At 31.3% G+C, this 23,475-nt stretch overlaps 1 protein-coding gene across 4 annotated transcripts; it reads left to right on the forward strand.

Moving 5' to 3' along the window:
* The first annotated feature begins 95 nt into the window (after nt 1-95).
* On the forward strand, nt 96-15,686 carry LOC119610161 (cullin-3-B). Of its 4 annotated transcripts, XM_037965287.1 has the most exons (13): nt 96-205; nt 376-565; nt 3,648-4,318; nt 9,936-10,319; nt 10,392-10,655; nt 10,717-11,214; nt 11,274-11,444; nt 11,518-11,685; nt 11,756-11,870; nt 11,936-12,108; nt 12,177-12,400; nt 14,486-14,624; nt 14,696-15,439. In XM_037965287.1, the coding sequence occupies exons 3-13, from the start codon at nt 4,259-4,261 to the stop codon at nt 14,846-14,848; spliced, it is 2,349 nt and encodes a 782-aa protein (XP_037821215.1). In that variant the 5' UTR covers nt 96-205; nt 376-565; nt 3,648-4,258; the 3' UTR covers nt 14,849-15,439. The 4 variants fall into 4 exon arrangements, with proteins under 4 accessions (XP_037821215.1, XP_037821214.1, XP_037821216.1 ...); XM_037965286.1 differs by having other exon boundaries at nt 130-565; XM_037965288.1 differs by lacking the exons at nt 96-205; nt 376-565 and adding an exon at nt 3,078-3,209.
* Nucleotides 15,687-23,475: the final 7,789 nt, after the last annotated feature.

The raw sequence follows: 23,475 nt of genomic DNA on the forward strand, positions 1-23,475 counted from the left end.
AAAACTATTCACATTTACTTTTTAACATAACTTTTAAAAATTAGTTATGAATACCGTTGCACATATATTAAATAAACTCAGCTGTTGGCCAAATTTTATTTTCAGCCGCCGTCTGTGAGTAATTTTGATCGGCTTCGGACTTTGCATTGTAAAAGAAAATCTCATACAGCATAAAGAAAAGAATGAATATCTCGTATATTAAATGGTGAAATAAAAATATTTTATAAAGAAATTTCACTAAATAAAAGCAAAAAAACAAAGAAATATTTTTTCTTTAGCTAATAAAACAAACAACTAATACGCATAAAAAGTTTATTAGTGTAATAATATAAAAACTCTTCGGTGCATGTAACAAAAATTTTAGTTTTTCTTTAGTTATTTTTCAAGTTTTCTGTTCGCCCCCAAAAAAGAGAAGTGCCAACAAACAAAAAAAGAACCGAAAGCAATTCATTTGTAGTGATGTAAATAATTAAAAAAAGAAGAACAAGAGAAATAAAAACATTTTAAATAGGAAAATTTGCATTTTTTTGTGAAATATTAAGAAATTTGTGACCAAAAGGAACAGGTAAGAAAGAGTGTAAATTTATAAACAAAAAAAAAATATGTTAATACGAATGGTGTATAGGAAAAAAGTCCAAAAATATACGAATTATGGAAGTACTAAAAATCTTAAATGACATTTCACAGGGTGGTTAATAAGTTATTTATTTCTTACGATAGTTGTGTTTAAAATAATAGTGGATGTAGGCAATAGACAGTATTCCCGTATTCATACGGTTAAACTTTTAAATAGACTGATTCATTCGCATTCTTGGTCTGAGTTACGGAACAACGCGCGTTATCGTCGTTAAATTTTAAAGGCTGATAACTGCTGCATGACTAGATGTGAACGTACCTTTACAACATCGTATAACTGTTCCAAGTTTTGCGTTGTCTATCGGTTTACCTCATTTGAGGTTATTTTAGAAAATTAAATGAATAATTACGATACGATACGGAGGGCAATGAAGCAATCTAAAATATATATATATATATATATATATATATATATATATATATATATATATATATATATATATATATATATATATATATATATATATATATATATATATATATATATATATATATATATATATATATATATATATTAATGAAATGATATTCAATTCCCTACCAGCGATAATTTGCCTCAATAAGGGAAAAAACTTTTAAAACTTCCTTTAGTGTATTTTTAGAACTCAAAATAATTTTTAGTATTTTTTTTATCAAAATTGGTTTTTAGATGATACAGAAAAATGTTAAAAAAATTTTGGTTTGGTACAGAAAATATTCTAACCAAATATTTTATTATGTTTCCCGTCTCAAGATTACGGAGTTTTTGAGACCCATTACATAATTTTTTGAACATATTGTACTGAGATTAAGATTTTTCTCGTTAAGTAGATAGATCTTGTATTAATCTGTGTGTCAATATCATTAACATTAAATATCATGAAATTCCTGTCAAGAACAACCGCTTTAATACGATGAACTCCCAATGGGTTACAACCTCGAAGTTTAACTGAATCGTTTCCTTACGAAACTATTGTAAGAGAATCTGAGTCTCTTAGTCTATAAACCCCCTTAAATCTTGTAGACAGTGAGGGCAAAGTCCGGAAATTTCTCCTGGTTTGTTGTCATGGGACTTCTTTTCTATCTATTTTAACTTAACTTAACTTAAATTTCTGTATTCTTAGGCAATGGCTAATTATGTGTCCATTTACTGACAAAGGCCCTAATTACGCAATACCCCATTAAAATCCCAGTCAAAATCCTTACACACCACATCATGTGTTGGCCATAAGGCGCTTGATATTTTAAAATCCATTCTACTATTCCCGAACTGGTTGATGACGTCACACATTCTCTAGAAAATCAACCTAAAATAGTAACAGATGGGAGGTTTCACTCTCCTATTATTGAAACCCAATCTAGCTAGTCCTCTGCAACTTCATTATCATGCTCATTGTATTCAAATAGTAAACAATATCAAAATGCCCTTAAGAGCATTTCTATAATTCTTTTAGAGCTGTTTGACTATCGACATAAATTGTAACTACTGACCTCGGATCGATACGATCATATCAGTTACGTCGCTTTCCAGATCGCTGGGATCTCGGCTTGGAAGACACTACATCAGGGAATCTGAAGGACCGTTTTATGTTGGTATCAGAGCGATGTAGACAGCGATATATGTACCTTGTATCTTGGAGCCTTGAGTGGAAAATACACACCCATCAAACAGTCTATTGAATACAAGCGAATCGTCCATTAAAGGTGTTTTCTCGAAGTGTAGAGTTATAATTCTATGGTATTGTGTAATTGTCGCGCGAAAGTTTTATGTCAGACTAATATAGAAATCATAGAGTCTTAGCAGATACCTAGGCGGCACACCCCCTACAAAATATTATATAGGAGACAGGTAAAGAATGATGTCCAAGGCCGCTTGTGAAGTACTACTAATGGTGCCAGCAATGCCAAGATACCTTTGAGCTGTATTGAGAATCTTCCAGTAACTGTCCTTTCTCAAGGCCTCCCACCAGACAATACAAGCATAAGTTAGAATAGGCCTAACAACCTATCTGTAAATCTAATTAACAATATCTGATTGCATACCCATATTCCTTCCTATAGAATTCTTGAATGTCAAAAATGTGATGAAAAGAGGGTCACAGTTCCTACATTGAACCTTCAATAACCCTTCTGTCAGTTTATTTTTCATAAAACGTTTAAATATATTATAAAAAGTAAACCTCTGGTCCATTACATTAGGTCTTTTTCCGCAATTAGTTCACATGATTTAAAGATAACGTAAGATAAATGGAAAAATACCTAAATATTAGTTTTATGGTAGAAATTATAATAAATTTAATGCCATTAGTCATTTCCTTGTAAAAATATTAACTAGATTTATAAACTCGATTTATGACGAAAAACTTGCTTTTAAACCTAAAAATCCATATCTGCACATAACAGGCATCGATTAACCAAAAACGAATAGTTTTAGAACAATTTGTCCTTGTAACCAAATATCACTGCTATTATTTTTCCCACATTTGTACCATTAACAACTTGCCATACAATCTGGCATCTCTGCTATTCATTTATATTTTAGACAGTTTTTCGTTGATTCTTCTTGAGGCTGCAAAAAATGAGAAATTTTTCACGTAAATATATTTTTTAATATAAAATAAATTACAAATTTTTGCAACAATTTATAACCAATGTGCAAATTTTACAAAACTAACAAAATAATAAACCAGACAACAATTAAAACTAACTAAACAAATGGCCAAAAAAAAAACAAAGTAAAAAACTTTATGAATAGTCCAAGAAAAAAAGTTACAAAAAACTATTATTGAAATCGCAGTGAAAAGAAAAAGGGGACACACAAAAATTGAAAAAAAAAAAAAACGAAATGAATTAAAATAAAATTTGTAATGATGACAGTGAAAATTAAAAATTCCTTTTTCTCTACATTTATAATACTTGCACAAAAAAGAAATTGCAGCCAACATAATAACAACAAAAAATACAAATAAAAAAATTCATTTAATAATAAATTTCTTTTGTTTTTCTGTTTTTATTTCGTTTTTGTTAAACAGGAGCACATTCATTACAGAAGTGACCCGTCCGTAGGCAGTAGGAAGCATCAACCAACAACTGCAATCAGAGTGTAATACAGCAACAATAAGAAAAAACAACAATAATAATAAAAAATATAATAAAAATAGTTGGAAATCTCGTTCACCAACAGCAGCAAACCAAAGGCCAGCAGATATTTCTGCTTTGTAATTGTACCGATAAGACAAATACAGAAATACAATTGAAACAAAAAAAGTAAAATAATTGCCGCACATTTGTTTTCTTTTATTGACTGGCTGAACTAACCGTGTGGTGTGGTGTGTGCCTGCCTCCATTGCGTGTATTTGCCGCCGCTCCAAGTCTATTTTGTCTTTTTTTTTTTTAATTCTTCATCATCTAACCGTGTTTCGCTGTTTCTTTGTTTTACGGCCTCGCATTGTTGTAATTTTCTGTTTCGTTTGCAAAACAAACAAAAGAATAACGAGAGAAAAACATTAAACGCGAAAAAAAGAACCAAAATAGTTTTAAATTTTTGTGGTTTTTGCCGGCTGATCATTGTGATCGTGTGAAAAGCCACAATTTTGCTTGTTAAGTTCATAAAGTGGAGGAAAATTGTCGCCGTTTACAGACCATGAATATCAGGAGCACCGCTCCCAAGAAGGAGGGAAAGATGCGTATACGTGCCTTTCCGGTAAGTATCTTTATTCATTGATTCTTATTTTATAGTATTAACTTTAGGGTTAGTTATGGGTTGAGAAACTCCAATTAGAATCGATGGGATTTGTTGAGAATAAGGTTTATATCAATAGGATCGAACAGATTATAATCAATATTTAACAAAATATTACATAAAAATAGTAGTTCTGGCACAACCAGGAGCAAAGTGTTTAATGCCTGTGTGTCTAGGATAGATTGTAACAATCTCAACAAACCATTCAATAGTCCAGTCTACAGAATAGTCAATAGTCAAGTTTACATACTAGTCAATGGTCTATTTACAGACTAGTCAATAGGGTAGTCTACAGTCTAGACAATAGTCTCGTCTACAGACTGGTTAATAGTCTAGTCTACAGACTAGTCAATAGTCTAGTCTACAGACTAGTCAATAGTCTAGTCTACAGACTAGTCAATAGTCTAGTCTACAGACTAGTCAATAGTCTAGTCTACAGACTAGTCAATAGTCTAGTCTACATACTAGTCAATAGTCTAGTTTACAGACTAGTCTAGTGTGCAGACTAGTCAATAGTCTATTCTACAGACTAGTCTAGTGTACAGACTAGTCAATAGTCTATTCTACAGACTAGTCAATGGTCTAGTCTTCAGACTACTCAATAGTCTATTCTACAGACTGGTCAATAGTTTAGTCTACAGACTACTCAATAGTCTAGTCTTCAGATTAGTCAATAGTGTAGTCTACAGACTAGTCAATAGTCTTTCGTTGAATATACTTTTGAAAAGTCTACATATTATCTGAACTATTTTCTATACCAAGGTCTTTTGACTAAACCATTGACTGACTATTGGCTAGGCACTTGGCTATTGTCCATAATATTGACTACTCTATTGATAACACAATTGACTACTGATTGGATTACCAAGGTGAACGACAAAGTAACTTATGGTCTCCCAGTGGAGGTGGACGTTTTTATTGTGCATTTTATGGTCCTTCTTAGCCTAAACCTACCGATTTGGGCATTTATCCATTTCCCATTATTCCAGAGTTTCTAAATACTGGAAATTGACTTCATTCCAGGGAATTGACTTCATTTCGGAGATTTTTCGGGAATTAACCTCATTTCGGGAAATTCCCGAAAATTGACTTTATTCCATGGAATTCCCGAGAATTTACTTTATTCCATGGAATTCCCGAGATTGACTTCATTCAGCTTAATTCCCAAGATTGACTTCATTCAGTGGAATTCCCGAGATTGACTTCATTCAGGGGAATTCCCGAGAATTGACTTTATTCAGGTAAATTCTCGAAACCCTAATAGGCTTCTATAGTTGAAACAAAAATTCGAAAAATCTATTTTTCAATATTTTGCGATTTATGAAAAGCAGAACTTTTATGAGAAGTCGACTTTTCGAACTTGTGTTTTATGTAAAGTCGACTATACACCTTACGAACTTTCTTTAATATCAGTATTTTCCGATTTTTAGAATTTTTCCGAATTATTTCCCGACTTTTATTTGCAAAGTCGATTCTTTAACTTTTTTCATACAAGCTAGTCAGTCGACTTATCGACTTTGTTAGGACAAAAAATTCGACTACAACTTTTCGTCTTTCTCCAACAAAAAGTCTATTATTCGATTATTTTAAAGTCGATTTATAGAATCCTAATTCATAATAGAAATTTGTATGTTAGTTGCGTTGACGGTAAAACAATTTTCAAAATATCGAGTTTGAATAAATGTTTGCAATCAATTTCAAAACCCATTGTTATTACAAAACTGGCTGGATAAACCGCTGTATCATGTGGGATATAATCTCGAAGAGTATGTTTCTTACCCCACTTAAACTCCTATATACAAAATTTTGTTATCCCTACTCTACTCTTGACTTAAAAACTAATTCAAAGACAACTTTGAATTTATTGTCAAAACTAAAAATTTCAAGTTAAATAAAAAATATTTTCTTTTTTATAAAATGTTTTTATAATTTTCAAATAAAAACTGTAAAAAATTAAGTTTGTGTTAAAAAACAGATTTGAATAAGACAAAATATTATTGTAAAACAAATAAAATTCTACAATAATAAAGAAAATTGAACTGTAAAACTAAAACCAACAAACGGAAGCAGTTGGCGACAGCAGTAGTAAGATATTAACAAGCTATAAAAGGAGAAAACAAGGAACATAAATCGGATTTTTTAATTATATTTGGTATTTGCAAGAGGGAAATGTTTTAAAATTCCAAAAAACCAATGATCGTTAAGAACAACTTTAAAAGAAAGCGACGTCGTTTTGAGAGCAAAGGGGCTGATAAAAGTGATATAATTAAACTGAAAAACTAACAAATTTAAAAGTTATAATTAACAGCTAAAAAAGGAAATCTAAAGTGCTGCTTTATTTCAAAACAATTTTGGTCCAAATTTTCAAATTTCAAACTACCAATACAAGTCGAGACAAATTCCAGCATATCTTTATATAATTCTAAACAATTCCTCTTAGTTATTGCTGCAATTTAAAAACTCTTATACTATCTTCCCTACCAATGCCCAGGGAATATCGTCCTGGTGCATATAACCGTAATAAAACCTCTAATAATACCAATACAAACTCCTCCGGTGCCAGTAGTAGTAATAGTAATAATAATAACAATAACGGTACAAGCAATTATCGCCATTATAGTGGTCGTTTTAACAATGACCCTAGCCCTCCCACAACTTCCCGTACACATGCCTCTAATACTAGCCGTTTACGTAAAATTTTCATAAACAAAAATTCAACTATTAGCTATAAAGATGAACAGCCCTCAACGTCTGCAGCTTTATGGAAATCAAAAAATTTTATTGATAAACAAAAAGCGCGTCCAATAGCTAATATTTCCTCTACATTTAATCAGTTAATAGAAATTCAACGCAAATTTCCTTTATGGCAGCAGGACTATAAAACAAATGGTTTTAAAGTTAGTATAAAATTTATTACAAAATTTTCTTTACAATTTATTTTTAAATTTGATATTGAAAAGCATACAATTTGATTGATCTGCTTTAAAAAGCATTTTCGCAACTGTGCAGAAAGATCATATGACTTAAACGGACGTATTATGAAGGGATCTAGCTTTGAAGTCATAAGTTGAGATGAGGTTTTGGCATTTTCGGACGAATGTAGTTTCTTTCAGGACCACGTGGTGTTAGATCTAAAAATCGAAACAAATTCGGAATTAATAGAATACAACAAGAGTCAATGAGTGGAATTAGGTAGGCAGTCTTTCCTTAAATTGTCATCGCCAAAGCAACACTTGGGTCCAGTCTGTTGATCCTTTTGTAATTCCTGCAAAAAGAGAACGAACGGTATATTAATACAGTTCGACCTAAATTACCCTGGAATCTAAGTAAACAAATTTGTCGCAAGAATAAAGGAATTTTCCTGGTTCCTCTTGCGAAATTCGTTAATTTTTGAAATAATAATATGAAGGCCAAAAGTAAATGTGTTTCGAAATATTTGTGGGTTATATGGTGTCTACATGAGCTTTGCCATTCTGTAGGTAGCCTCAGTTGACCAATTTGATTGTGCAAGCTCGTGGAGTTTATCAGGAAACGAGAGTTAGCAACTGGAGAGCGATATCTTTTGCTACTGAGCAACTAGTTTTCTCTAAGAGATTCCGCAATGGTGTTGACAGGTATATGTTAATGATCTTGAATCCATACCAGTCATATTGTTGTGGAAAATCTGGCATCAAAGAATCCACCAAGATTTTATGTGGATTTGATCAATTATTCGGTAGAACCTAAGCCAATTAGCAGCCCATTTGATGGCTGATAGTTCAGTCTGCTGAAGGAAGTTTGATAAAAACTTATGTTCCAGAGGGTGCTAGATAAATACTATTTCCTATAATATCCTCTGTTTTAAAGCCGTCAGTATAGATTTTTAAAGATCCATAACGAAGGATAGATTTTATCTTATTTGGATTGTATTGGTTCGATATGGATCTAATACAGAAGAACTGTAAACATCAAAAGCACTCACAAAAGAAAGTTCCGAGATTTTCAACAAGAAGGTTATAAGTTATGCACTGACGGCTAGAAGGGATAAACCAGGACCCTAAGACAATCTAAGAGAAGTAACGTAATGACTTGTAAAGAAAATAAGAACTCTTCACTAGACATTTTTGACAACAATGTTTTGAAGAGTTTTGTGAGGTTGTATGAAGATTATGTTTAAACGCTTTTGGTAGATCATAGGAAGAGTTTCCTTTTTATTTCTAGTTTTCACGTACTGTAAACGCTTGGTTCGTGAATGTCGGGATAGCTTGATGTGATGGCGAACCATTCAAATATAGAATTGCTCTGGTTATATTAGGTCGCTCAAATGTACCTGTAAGTTACATAGCGGACGATGTGACAGAAACCGGCTCCCACCTACATGAAGAAGAAATCCATAAAATATTTGGTGTTATTGTAATAGTTCATTCCTAAGAAAGAAAATCATTCGGTTGGTAAATCTATTGAAAATCTTTGGATGAGTACGACTCGGGCCATTCCGCTGCAAATATCTAATAGTCTCCAATACAGAGATTTGATCAGAATGGGAATAAGTCGTTCTGGAACGAATATTCAAATGTCGTTGTTGTTGTAGCAGCGACACCTGAAATTGCACGTATATAGAGTACTTCTTCTTCGTTCTGGACAGAGATCTTGAATGGTGTCGTTTATTCTCGACCAGTATGAGTTTAAACGGGTACACCATCCAAACTCCGTTAGATGATGGTTCGGGTGGTCCCTCTGATGACATCCCAGTAGGAACTGCTTTGACGCTTTCATGCTGCAAATCTCTAATACAACCGGAAGCTTAGAGCTCTGCTCAGATCATATGGTCAGATGGCCGATAGTCGATTAATTTGTTAGGACATTCAAGGGCAATACAAGTTGTCACAACAAGGACGGAGAAGAAACAGCATTTTAATTCAATCTGTCCTGCTCTGTCAGGACTTTGAGACTTTGGTCTGTCCGACATTGCACGATATAGCGACTCTATCTAGTATAAACATCAATAAGATAAAGGAAAATTCGAACTTAATTTCGAAAATATGTTTTTAACTAAATTATATTATAGATAAATTTTGAAAAATTTCGATAATATTGATAAATTATTGACTAAATTTTGAAGATTTTCGAAAATTCAAACTTAAATTCGAAAAGTTTTTTAACTAAATTATTGTAATATGGACGAATTTTGAAAATTCGAACTTAGTTTCAAATTTTCGAACTTGATGTTGAAAATTGTAGTTTAATTTCGAATTTTTGAACTTAATTCGAAAATCTATTTATGTATTTCTGTTTTATTAATTTTAGACAAATTTTCAACAATTTAAAGAATTCGAACTTAAGTTCGAAAATTAAGACTTCATTTCGAATTTTCGAACTTAATTTCGAAAATAGTATTTTAAGCAAATTTTTACATTTTTGTTGTATTTTGATTAAAAATGTACAATTTAATGAAATTTTTATATTCGAGAGCAATTTTGAAATTCAATTTTTAATCTTATTTACAGAAAATTTTGAAATCATTTCCTATTTTCTCCAAAAAATCTATAAATAAACTAATTTTCATATTGCTCTTTTTTATATTCTCTCTCCCCTTCAGGCCTCTATGGATGAGAAATATGTCGAAACAATATGGGCCAGTTTAAAAAACGCTATACAAGAGATCCAAAAGAAAAACAATTCGGGTCTATCATTCGAACAGCTGTATCGCAATGCCTACAATATGGTACTACACAAATACGGTCATCGTTTGTATTTCGGTCTAAGAGAAGTGGTCAAAGAGCATCTAGAGGGAAAGGTGCGTAAAGATGTGCTCGAAAGTTTGCACAATAATTTTCTGCCAAAACTCAATCAGGCCTGGACAGATCATCAGACATCGATGGTAATGATACGCGATATACTAATGTATATGGATCGTGTGTATGTGCAAAATCGTGAAGTAGAAAATGTCTATAATTTAGGTCTAATACTATTTAGAGATGAGGTAAGATGGCAAATTGAACTAAAACTGTGTACTTATTTGTAAATATGTTTTTTTTTCAATGTTTCCTCAAAGATTGTACGCTATTCGGAGATACAGAAGGCATTGCGTGAAACCCTTTTAGGCATGGTTATGGATGAGCGCAGCGGTGAAGCTATAAATCATTTGGCTATTAAAAATGCTTGCCAAATGTTAATGGCATTGGGCATTAACTCACGTTCGGTGTATGAAGATGATTTCGAGAAGCCCTTTTTAGCCCAATCGGCTTCTTTCTATAAATTTGAATCGCAAAAGTTTTTGGCCGAAAATAATGCTAGTGTTTATTTAAAGAAAGTAGAGGTAAGTTTTCTTTGTGGACATTAAATTTAAAAAAATTATTTATTGTCTTTTCTTTCCAAAGGCACGCATTCAAGAGGAATCGGCCCGGGCTGCTCTCTATTTAGACAAAGACACTGAACCGCGCATTGTTAAGGTAGTCGAAGATGAACTCATTAAAAAACATATGCGCACCATTGTCGAAATGGAAAATTCAGGCGTGGTTTATATGATTAAAAACTCTAAAACCGAGGATCTGGCCTGTACCTATAAATTGTTTTCTCGTCTTAAGGAGGAGGGTCTTAAGGTTATAGCCGATACCATGTCGGCCTATTTAAGGGAACAGGGACGTATGTTGGTCAAAGAGGAAGAGAATGGCACAACAAATCCCATAACATTTGTACAGAATTTACTTGATCTTAAAGATCGTTTCGATCAATTTCTACATCATTCATTCAACAATGATCGGCTCTTTAAAAATGTCATCTCATCTGATTTTGAGCATTTCCTTAATTTGAATTCAAAATCACCGGAATATTTGTCGTTATTCATCGATGACAAATTGAAAAAGGGTGGCAAGGGTGTAAGTAGAAAGTAAGTTTTAAAATTTATACAATTTTACTAAAAACTATATATTTACAGATGACTGAACAAGAAATTGAGGTTATATTGGACAAGACTATGGTGTTGTTTAGATTCTTATTGGAAAAAGATGTCTTTGAACGTTACTATAAAACTCATTTAGCCAAGCGTTTACTGCTCAACAAATCAGTCTCGGATGATTTTGAAAAGAATATGATTTCGAAATTAAAGGTAAAAGTTTTTAAATTCAATTTCTCTTGTTGTATTCTCAATAATTTTCCTTTTTTTTTTTGTTTTTCAAAAGACTGAATGTGGCTGTCAATTTACTTCAAAATTAGAGGGAATGTTCAAGGATATGTCTATATCGAATACCACCAATGAGGAGTTCAAAATCTATATAAATAATCATAATATTAATTTAACTGTGGAATTCACCTGTAGGATACTCACTACCGGTTTTTGGCCTACACAGGTTAACTACTGCTTCCTTAAAATAGGGAAAATACTATTTATTAATATATTTAATTATTGTTTTTTATTAGACTTCCACACCCAATTGTAATATACCAGCGGCGCCCAGAGAAGCCTATGAAATATTTAAGAAATTCTATTTGGATAAACATTCTGGACGTCAATTGACTTTACAGCCACAACTGGGTAATTGAAATTACTTTTAACATGATTTTATATTAAAAAAATCTTTTAATTCTTTAACTATATAGGTAATGCTTGCCTCAATGCCGTATTTTATGGCCGCAAAGTGGTCGATGCTGCGGCGGCTGCTGCCGAAAAGGATAAAGATGCGCCCAGTTCTAGTATGTCTTCGTCCAGCTCCAGTGGTTGTACTATACCTGCTACAACACGTAAACATATTTTAACCGTATCCACGTATCAGGTATTTTGCTGTTGTTGTTATTCGAATGTGCAATTGTTATTGTTATCTTGTTTTTGCTTGTTCTCCAGATGTGTATACTGATGCTTTTTAATAATCGTGAGCTTATGACTTACGAGGAAATCCAACAGGAAACCGATATACCCGAACGTGAACTACAAAGAGCTATACAATCGTTGTCGATGGGTAAACCATCGCAACGTTTACTGGTGCGAAATTCTAAAACAAAAACTAAGGATATTGATCCATCGGATGAGTTCCTGGTGAACGATGCGTTTGTTTCGAAATTCCACAGGTAAGTTTGAATTCCTGAAGTTTTTATTGTAAAACGAACACCATCACAAATTACATAAACTTTAAGTAGAAATACAATTATTGCGAACCAAGTTCATTTCTAATGGAAGATTCCTTAGAGAGGAACAAAATAAGCTCAGAAATGTGATGATTGAAAGCCAACTCATTCCTTTGATAAAGAATAATAGATTGTCTACATCACTCTTATTCATAGTTCTCTTTCCATTTTTGCCACAGACTGTAATCTAGGACTGTTCACATAATTGTCTCTATTATCTCTGAAACCTCTATATAAACAGTGTCACTACTACTAAAGTTTTCAGACTTCTAGTCATTCTAATTCTAGGCAACAGATTATCCTGGCTTAAGCTTTGGTCAATTGGCGAAATTTTTCGTCAATTATCCTTTTAGAGTATTCGGGTTCTGGTATCTAATACAACCTAATTATAAACTTTTGTGTTTTCGAACGACATTCATAGATACATTATCAAGACATCATAAGTGTCATACTTGTAGATGCCTCACCGCCCCCAGAATACCGTATAAGTGTCGTACTTGGAGGTCCCACACTGCAGATTTGGAAGAAGACCTTCTGCTGGAAACCAATGAAGTTCTTATCTGAGTGTTCACCATGCGTTCGTAGAGTTTAGAGATAAACGCTCCAGACCCTGTAGAGTTAAACAAGGCAATCGCCGTTATAATTTAGTTTCTACATCTTTAAACTCCTGGAGTGCCGCGTCATGACTACAGGGCAAAATATTGATGAATTATGCCTTCTAGTGAATGGTTATTTCTATGAAATACATCAGTTCTTCATTGCTCGTACCCTGCAACTATCACCAGCGAAGTCGTCAGCAACTCTTTGCGACCGTGCAACACCTAAAACTATTGTGGGCCACATTTGACGGCCTAATTACTACCTCAGCTTGTGACACTCCAATCAGGTACAAATTGCGAAGTAGAAATAAGCTCTAAGCTGGCAAAATGCTGCCCAAAAGACTGTAACGGGATGCCTACAAACTACCTCGGGACATCATCTACATGAGGAAACGAAGATCTTCCCAGTCAAGGAACAAAATGTCATGTTGACTAAACAGTTCCTCCTGCGATGTCATCGGTGGAGTCATCCCAGCTATAACATAACACAGTTGGATTCTAACCGGAGGCATGTTAGGAAAATAAGAGTTGTAATGGCACAACTAAGATCGGGATGGAGCAACAGGCTAAATGCCTACTGCTCACGCATAGACCGTACCGTCCTCAACGAATGTCCAGTATGTAGCCAAGGTCCACATGATATTCATCACATTTAACTGCTCAGCGAACTCTACTTGACTTTGTCCAATGGGTTTATGGACACATCCAGTTGAAGTAGCATAATTTTTAGGCCTGGACATTGATGTAGAACCCCAAAACTAGATTATTGTATAGTTGTAGCTGTTACAGCAACAACAACCCCTTATCAAAGTTCTTAGAATGCATCTATCCCGTGTATTAAGTTCCTTGGTAGATTTTGCATCAAGTTTTGTTAACCATGACTGATTATTTGTGTCCAGGAATCTATCACAGATCATCCATTGACCATTCTGTCCTTTCCATTTAGGTCAAGGTTCGAATCCTTACTGTAAACAGCCTCTTAATAGGAACTCTACAATTATATGCTGCCAGAAAGGGGATTTAGAACCAAGTCACATCCACTTTTCCACTTCTCTTAGAGCCATCAGTGTCAACATTCGTTACATCATGGGACGAGAGGGACTCAGACACTGAATCCCTTACATAAATCAAGATAAATAACCGTTTATGGAAATGAGGTCTCATAACCTCATCTCCTCCTCCTCCTCAGGATGAGATTGAAGATGAAACTACAGAGCATTTTCTTTGCCTATGTCCTTTCCCGTCAGGTATCACAACAGAGATACCTAATAAAGGGTTAATTTCTAGTATAGAAAGTAGATTAAGGTAGTCGGGGGTTAGTTCGATTCCTTGCTGAACATTGACATGTCCTGTGGGTGGGACGAAACAGGATTCATGTAGGATTCTGGTATATTCTCTATTATATTATCTCTATTTCTGTTCTTTGCAGAGTTAAAATTCAAACTGTGGCTGCTAAAGCAGATACGGAGCCAGAACGTAAAGAAACCAGAGGAAAAGTTGATGAGGATCGTAAACATGAAATTGAAGCAGCAATTGTGCGTATAATGAAAGCACGAAAGCGTATGCCGGTAAGATTATCGTTTAAAAATTTGAAATAATTCTTACATTTTATTAATTCATTCCTATTTTCCTTCCACAGCACAATTTACTGGTATCAGATGTAACATCTCAATTGAAATCCAGATTCCTACCATCACCCGTCTTGATCAAGAAACGAATAGAGGGTCTAATCGAAAGAGAGTATTTGGCTAGAACGCCAGAGGATCGTAAAGTTTATGTTTATTTAGCTTAAATGTCAGATGAAAACTAATCAACCAACCAACCGCGCAGAGACAAACAGCAGACATAAAAACAAACAAACAAGCAAGCAGAAAAAACACAAACACGCTTTGATAGATTTTTGTGTTGTTGTTTTTTTTAAGAAAAAGGAAAAAAATTGCAAAACAGAAAACAAGAACCAATTCTCTTCTCCAATCATGCATTAACATAAATAAGAAAAAGAATAACACACTTCCTCGAAAACACCTTTAAATCCCACTACCCTAACACCCGTCGTAACACCTCTCACGTCTACATACACTCACTCACATACACACATCAACAAATCCTATATTATACATACATATAATAAAATATATATATTTTCAAATGTGAACGTGGAATAGAAAAAAATAACAAACCAAAATTTATATTTTCAAATTAAAAAAAAAAGTATCAAATGATTGAAATATTTTTTTAAAAGAAAAATTACAAATTGTTCACGCTCTCTCTCTCATCTTTCTCGGTGTATTTTTGAAAGTGTTATAGAGCGAACAATAAGAGTGTGTTTGTTATAAAAGAAAATAAAAATGAAAACAAGGACAACATTGTCATGATTTATATAGTTAGTATTTTTTTAATTATTTAAAAATCTTAAAGGATTATTGATAAAATTTTGTTTTTCTACTGAAAAGAATATAAAAAAAAAAATATACATATAAAGACAAATTTGGATTATTATTTTTTTTTTCGTTTGTTTAATTAATTTTTCTCTATAAATTTTACTACATTTTTGGAATATCTCTTCTAATTTTGAGTTTCTTTAGTCTTCCCCCATGTAAACTAAATAAAAAACAATTCTAAACCTTGAACTGAAACTGACTTTAATAAACAATTGTGCGTATTTTTTTAAATAAAGTTTTAGGTTTTTAGAAAATGTTATAAATCTTTAAAATTTAACAAACATTTTTGCCTTTTTTAGTATTTTTCTTTTTTGTAGACCTTGAAACAAAAACAAAATTGTGTTTTTATAAACATTTCTGCTGGATTTTTTTGTTTTTAATTTTTTAACCCACTTAGTTATTTTATTATTTATCTTATTGCTTTCATTAAATCAAATTGTTCTTTAAATAATACTTGACTGAATTAACAATTAACACAATTTTTCGCTGCCCCGCCCTCCTACTCCCTTTTTCCCAACACATTTTGCAAAAAGAATCAACTGTATTCCAGCAAAACAAACAATTGAAATTTAAACAAATATTTCTTTAAATTTTAAAACAAATAATAAGTAATAAAACTAAATTAAACAAAATATTGTTTTAAAAAAAAGCCATATCATTTTGTTTGAAATTGTTTTCATATGACTTTAGCTTTCCAATCCAAAAACACTTTGCCAATCATTTGCTAAAGTTTTAACAGTTTGTTTTTATATCTAAGCAGATAACAAATAGAAACCTGGATCTTAATAATCAACGAGACCGAAACTATTTTTTTCGGAAATTTTCTATTTCCATGAACATTTTGTGCAGGAATTTCCTATTCAAAGGAAATTTTTAATATATTTTCCATTTTCAAAACATTTTCGATATTTTATTTTTTTTAGAAAATTTTTAAAAATCTTCGAAAATTTCCCTTAAATAGGAAATTTCTCCAAAAACTTCTTAAAAACAGGAAAATTTGTCGAGGAAAATTTTCCTCAAATAACAAATTTATCGAAGTTTTCGAAAATTTCTTAAAATTATGAATTTTATCGAAAATATCCTTCAAATGGGAAATTGACGAAAATTTCCTATAATTGGGAAATTTATCGAAAATTTAAAAATGGAAAATTTATCGAAAATTTCCTTTAAATGGAAAATTTATTGAAAATTTACTATAAATGGGAAATTTATCGAAAATTGGAAAATGGAAAATTTATCGAAAATTTCCTACAAATGGGAAATTTATCGAAAATTGGAAAATGGAAAATTTATCGAAAATTTACTATAAATGGGAAATTTATCGAAAATTGGAAAATGGAAAATTTATCGAAAATTTCTTATAAACGGGAAGTTTATCGAAAATTTCCTTTAAATGAGAAAATTATCGAAAATATTCTATAAATAGGAAATTTATCGAAAATATCCTACAAATTGGAAATTTATCGAAAATATAAAATAAATGGGAAATTTATCGATAATTTCTTATAAACGTGAAATTTATCGAAATTTCCTATAAATGAGAAATTTATCGAAAATTTTCTATAAAATTGAAATTTATCGAAAATTTTCTATAAACGCTAATTTGTTGAAAATTTCCTATAAACGGGAAATTTTCTGTAAATGGGATATAATTTATTGAAAATTTCCTATAAACGCTAAATTTGTTGAAAATTTCCTATAAACGGGAAATTTATTGAAAATTTTCTATAAACGGGAAATTTATCGAAAATTTTCTATAAATGGGAAATTTATAGAAAATTTTCTATAAATGGGAACAAAAATTTCCTATAAACGGGAAATTTATCGAAAATTTTCTATAAACGGGAAATTTATGGAAAATTTTCTATAAATGGGAAATTTATCGAAAATATCCTATAAATGGGAAATTTATCGAAAATTTCCTATAAATGGGAAATTTATCGAAAATTTCCTATAAACGCTAAATTTGTTGAAAATTTCCTATAAACGGGAAATTTATTGAAAATTTTCTATAAACGGGAAATTTATCGAAAATTTTCTATAAACGGGAAATTTATGGAAAATGTCCTATAAATTGGAAACTTATCGAACATTTTCTATAAATGGGAAATTTCCCTCATATTGAAACTTTATCTAAAATTTCCCTTAAACAGATATAATAAAAAATGATTTTGTTCGATAATTTCCCTCAAATGGATATTACCTTTACTGGATATTTTACGAAAATTTCCTATAGATGAGAAATTTATCGAAAATTTTCTATAAAATTGAAATTTATCGAAAATTTTCTATAAACGCTAATTTGTTGAAAATTTCCTATAAACGGGAAATTTTCTGTAAACAGGATATAATTTATTGAAAATATTCTATAAAGGGGAAATTTATTGAAAATTTCCTATAAACGGGAAATTTATCGAAAATTTCCTATAAATGAGAAATTTATCGAAAATTTCCTATAAACGCTAAATTTGTTGAAAATTTCCTATAAACGGGAAATTTATTGAAAATTTTCTATAAACGCGAAATTTATGGAAAATGTCCTATAAATTGGGAACTTATCGAACATTTTCTATAAATGGAAAATTTCCCTCATATTGAAACTTTATCTAAAATTTCCCTTAAACAGATATAATAAAAAATGATTTTGTTCGACAATTTCCCTCAAATGGATATTACCTTTACTGGATATTTTACGAAAATTTCGTTTAAATGAGAAATTTTGTTAAAATCTCTTGAAAATAGGAATTTTATTAATAATTTTCTAAAAAAAATTATCAAAAATTTCCCAAAAAGGGAAATTTATAAAAATTTCCTAAAAAGGGAAATTTATAAAAATTTCCTAAAAAGGGAAATTTATAAAAATTTCCTAAAAAGGGAAATTTATAAAAATTTCCTAAAAAGGGAAATTTATAAAAATTTCCTAAAAAGGGAAATTTATAAAAATTTTTTAAAAAGTGAAATTTATAAAAACTTCCTAAAAAGGGAAATATACAAAAATTTCTTGGAAAGGGAAATTTACAAAAATTTCTTAATGAAAGAAAATTTATCAAAAATCTTCTATAAAAAAAATTATCAAATATTTTCAAAAAATTAAAATTTATCGAAAACTTTCTAAAAATAGGAAATTTATTGAAATTTTTGTCAAACACAGGAAATTATTTCCTCAAATGAAAAAAAGTTATATGAACTTTTCCTCAAATAGGTAAATTTATCAAAAATTTCCCTCAAATAGGTAATTTATCGAAAATTTCCCACAAAAAGGAAATTTATTGAAAATGTCCTAAAAATAGAGTTATCCAATCCTAGAAATTCAAAATTTGTTTAAGAACATGATAATTTATCAAAATTTTTAAACACTCCTATTCTGCATTTCGATTACGTTTCTGCATTCAGTTACGCTACGATCGAAAATAGGTATTCCAATAAAAAACGGAAACGTTAGAAAAAGAAGAAGCAATTTCATTTTATTTCAATACTTTACGATTTTGTGTGTATTTTGCATTACGATCGTAACTACGTTTTTGTGAGTTGTTATTTTAGTGACGGAGCTTCGAATCGAAATGCAGAATACCAAAGTTGCCAAATGGAGAAAATTTCGATTCGAATTGAAATGCAGATTAGGGGTAAAAATTTCTTTAATCGAAAAAGTCCCAAACCATAGATAGCGTCATCTAGCCTCAGAATTTGGTTTCATACTTTAGATTTTTTTTAATTTTGATTTAAAATTGTTTCGAAATAACATCGAAAGTTTTCGTTTACGAATAGATTGTAACTTAATTTAAACCTATACGGCCCGAAGGTTCTACATCTATCGGGCCATATTAGACCCAACATCACATCCGTGATAGAGTGTAAAATTAAGCGAAATCAATTGTCATGAGGATATGTTCATATTGGCTCCAAGCACCAGTAAAAAGCAAACGATGTATTCCTGATCGAGAAGATTTTAATTTAAACCAATACGGCCCCAATTTTTCTGTTCTACACTTGATCTATAATCTACAATTGATCTATAACTAACGGTTTCTAAACTAATTTATTTATAATTTTCAACATGGTCCATTTTAAATGGGATATTGTGTATATCAATTTACTTTCTATAGAGTTATTAACCCCTATTCGGCATTACAATTTGAACCGAAATATCAGTCCGTAAACAACAGCCTAGAAAAGCATACAAATGGATAAGCATTAAAACGAAATGGTCTTTTTTCTTCTTACGATTCAGTTTTTTGTTGGAATAGCTTTTTTCAATCGTTACGTAACTGCATGCCGAAACGTAATCTAAATGCAGAATGGGTGTGATTCTATAATTCGGTTCGAAAACCATAACTTTGGCTTTTGAAACGAATTACAGGGACTAGCTTTCGACACTCAATATCGTTCCAATTGATTTGTAATTTGAATTTAATTTTAAAGCAAATTTCAATTGCTTTCATATATCGCACTTTTCCGCCTAAATTTTTAAGGCTCGCCAATAGCTCTCAATCCCCTATGCACAACTAGGAATTATTTTTTGCTGTAAGTTAATCATCTCAAATAACTTTCAAGATTTTTGTTTAAATTTGTTTAACTTAAAAATTTTTTATAATTTTTTTTAAACACTAATATTCCAAACCTCTATACCCCTCCTGCCGACCAAGTTTGATAACTTAACTTTCCCCCTCCCTTTGCCCCCACAGACCATTTTACACCACCCCAACAAATAACCAATAAATTCATTTGTAAATTTTACAGTGATTTACAAAAAAATCTTAAAACACATTTTAACAAAAAATGATCTTTAAGGTTTTACTCAATTGTAATAATTATTAAATAATCTATATATAATGATAATAGAAAAAAAAAAACTGAAAAAAATATACTTTAATAAAATAGTAATTTTTAAGAAATTATATAAACCAGATAACAAAAAAGGAAATGCTTAACATTAAAATAAAATGATTTAAGTATTTATACTAAATAAATATTTAGTTTATTTTCTTATTTGTTTGAATAATTTTTTTGAGAATTTGTTTTCTCTGAATGAAACTGAAAACAAATGTTTGTGAACAAATAATTCTGTTTATTGCGTTGAGTTAAAATTTTCTGTTTTTTTTAATTTATAAAAACATACGTTTCTTTTTAATATACATATAAGTATAAAATTAACAAATTTAATAATTATTAATAAAAGAAATAATAATAAACAAATGAACAACAACTATAATAAAACAACAACAAAATTAATGTTATATTTTTTCCAAGAACTTTAAATTTTTATCTAAATTTTTCAACATTGGAATTATGACTAATGGCGGATTTATAGAAGTCGTTCAGTTTCATATAAATTTGGAAACAAAGGTTTGATACACCGACAGAATCTAAAAGTACATATTTGAATGGAGGACAATTAATCCACTGAATGGAAATACCTTTTGAATCAGGCATGGCAAATTTAAATTTTGAAATAAAAACTAACTTATGTTAGTACTTTTTAGGTTTAAAAGTACTAAATTACTTTCCGCTAGACTACAGACTGGACTATAAACTAAACTAACTACAGACTATTCTAGGTCTAGACTATAAACTGGACTATACATTAGACTCGACTATAGACTAGACTATAGACTAGACTATAGACTAGACTATAGACTAGACTATAGACTAGACTATAGACTAGACTAGACTATAGACTAGACTATAGACTAGACTATAGACTAGACTATAGACTAGACTATAGACTAGACTATAGACTAGACTATAGACAGACTATAGACTAGACTATAGACAGACTAAGACTAGACTATAGACTAGACTATAGACTAGACTATAGACTAGACTAGACTATAGACTAGACTATAGACTAGACTATAGACTAGACTATAGGACTAGACTATAGACTAGACTATAGACTAGACTATAGGACTAGACTATAGACTAGACTATAGACTAGACTATAGACTAGACTATAGACTAGACTATAGGACTAGACTATAAACTAGACTACAGACTAGACTATAGACTAGGACTATTGACTAGACTATAGACAAGACTATAGGACTATAGACAAGACTATAGACTAGACTTTCGAATAGACTATAGACAAGACTAGACTGTAGAGTAGACTATAGACTAGACTATAGACTAGACTATAGACTAGACTATAGACTAGACTATAGACTAGACTATAGACTAGACTATAGACTAGACTATAGACTAGACTATAGACTAGACTATAGACTAGACTATAGACTAGACTATAGACTAGACTATAGACTAGACTATAGACTAGATTATAGACTAGACTCGACTAGACTATAGACTAGACAATAGACTATAGACTAGACTAGACTCGACTAGACTATAGACTAGACTAGACTATAGACTAGACTAGACTATAGACTAGACTAGACTATAGACTAGACTAGACTATAGACTAGACTAGACTATAGACTAGACTAGACTATAGACTAGACTAGACTATAGACTAGACTATAGACTAGACTATAGACTAGACTATAGACTAGACTATAGACTAGACTATAGACTAGACTATAGACTAGACAATAGACTAGACTAGACTCGACTAGACTATAGACTAGACTAGACTATAGACTAGACTAGACTAGACTAGACTAGACTATAGACTAGACTAGACTATAGACCAGAATAGACTATAGACTAGACTATAGACTAGAGTATAGACTAGACTATAGACTAGACTATAGACTAGACTATAGTCAATTCACTAGACTATTGACTAGACTATTCACTAGACTATTGACTAGACTATTGACTAGACTATTTACTGGACTATTGACTAGACTATTGACTAGACTATAGACTATTGACTGGACTAATGACTAGACTATTGACTAGACTATTGACTAGACTATTGACTAGACTATTGACTAGACTATTGACTAGACTATTGACTAGACTACTGACCAGACTATTGACTAGACTATTGACTAGACTATTGACTAGACTATTGACTAGACTATTGACTAGACTATTGACTAGACTATTGACTAGACTATTGACTAGACTATTGACCAGACTATTGACTAGACTATTGACTAGACTATTAACTAGACTATTGACTAGACTATTGACTAGAGTATTGACTAGACTATTGACCAGACTATTGACTAGACTATTGACTAGACTATTAACTAGACTATTGACTAGACTATTCCCTAGATTATTGGCTAGACTATATACCTGACTAGACACTATAGCCTATATACTGGACTATTAACTAGACTATTGACTGGACTATTGACTAGACTATTGACTAGACTATTGACTAGACTATTGACTAGACTATTGACTAGAGTATTGACTAGACTATTTACCAGACTATTGACTATACTATTGACTAGACTATTAACTAGACTATTGACTAGACTATTGACTAGGAAACTGACTAGACTATTGACTAGACTATTCCCTAGATTATTGGCTAGACTATATACTAGACTAGACACTATAGCCTATATACTGGACTATTAACTAGACTATTGACTGGACTATTGACTAGACTATTGACTTGGATATTGACTAGACTATTGACTAGACTATTGACTAGACTATTGACTAGAGTATTGACTAGACTATTGACCAGACTATTGACTATACTATTGACTAGACTATTAACTAGACTATTGACTAGAGTATTGACTAGACTATTGACCAGACTATTGACTATACTATTGACTAGACTATTAACTAGACTATTGACTAGACTATTGACTAGGAAACTGACTAGACTATTGACTAGACTATTCCCTAGATTATTGGCTAGACTATATACTAGACTAGACACTATAGCCTATATACTGGTCTATTAACTGCTAGGTTTAAAAGTTTATAAATTTGAAAAGTACTAAAAATGTCGAAGGGGTACTGGAGTATTTTGTGATAACAAAAAGTACTGAAAAAAGTACTAAAGTACTGTATTTTTCATGCCTGTTTTAAATAAATGTTATTTCTC

The sequence above is a fragment of the Lucilia sericata genome, unplaced genomic scaffold (assembly GCF_015586225.1).
Source record: "Lucilia sericata isolate MDLA Ls3-8-SP2 unplaced genomic scaffold, ASM1558622v1 Contig001130F_arrow, whole genome shotgun sequence".
NCBI classification, from domain to species: domain Eukaryota; kingdom Metazoa; phylum Arthropoda; class Insecta; order Diptera; family Calliphoridae; genus Lucilia; species Lucilia sericata.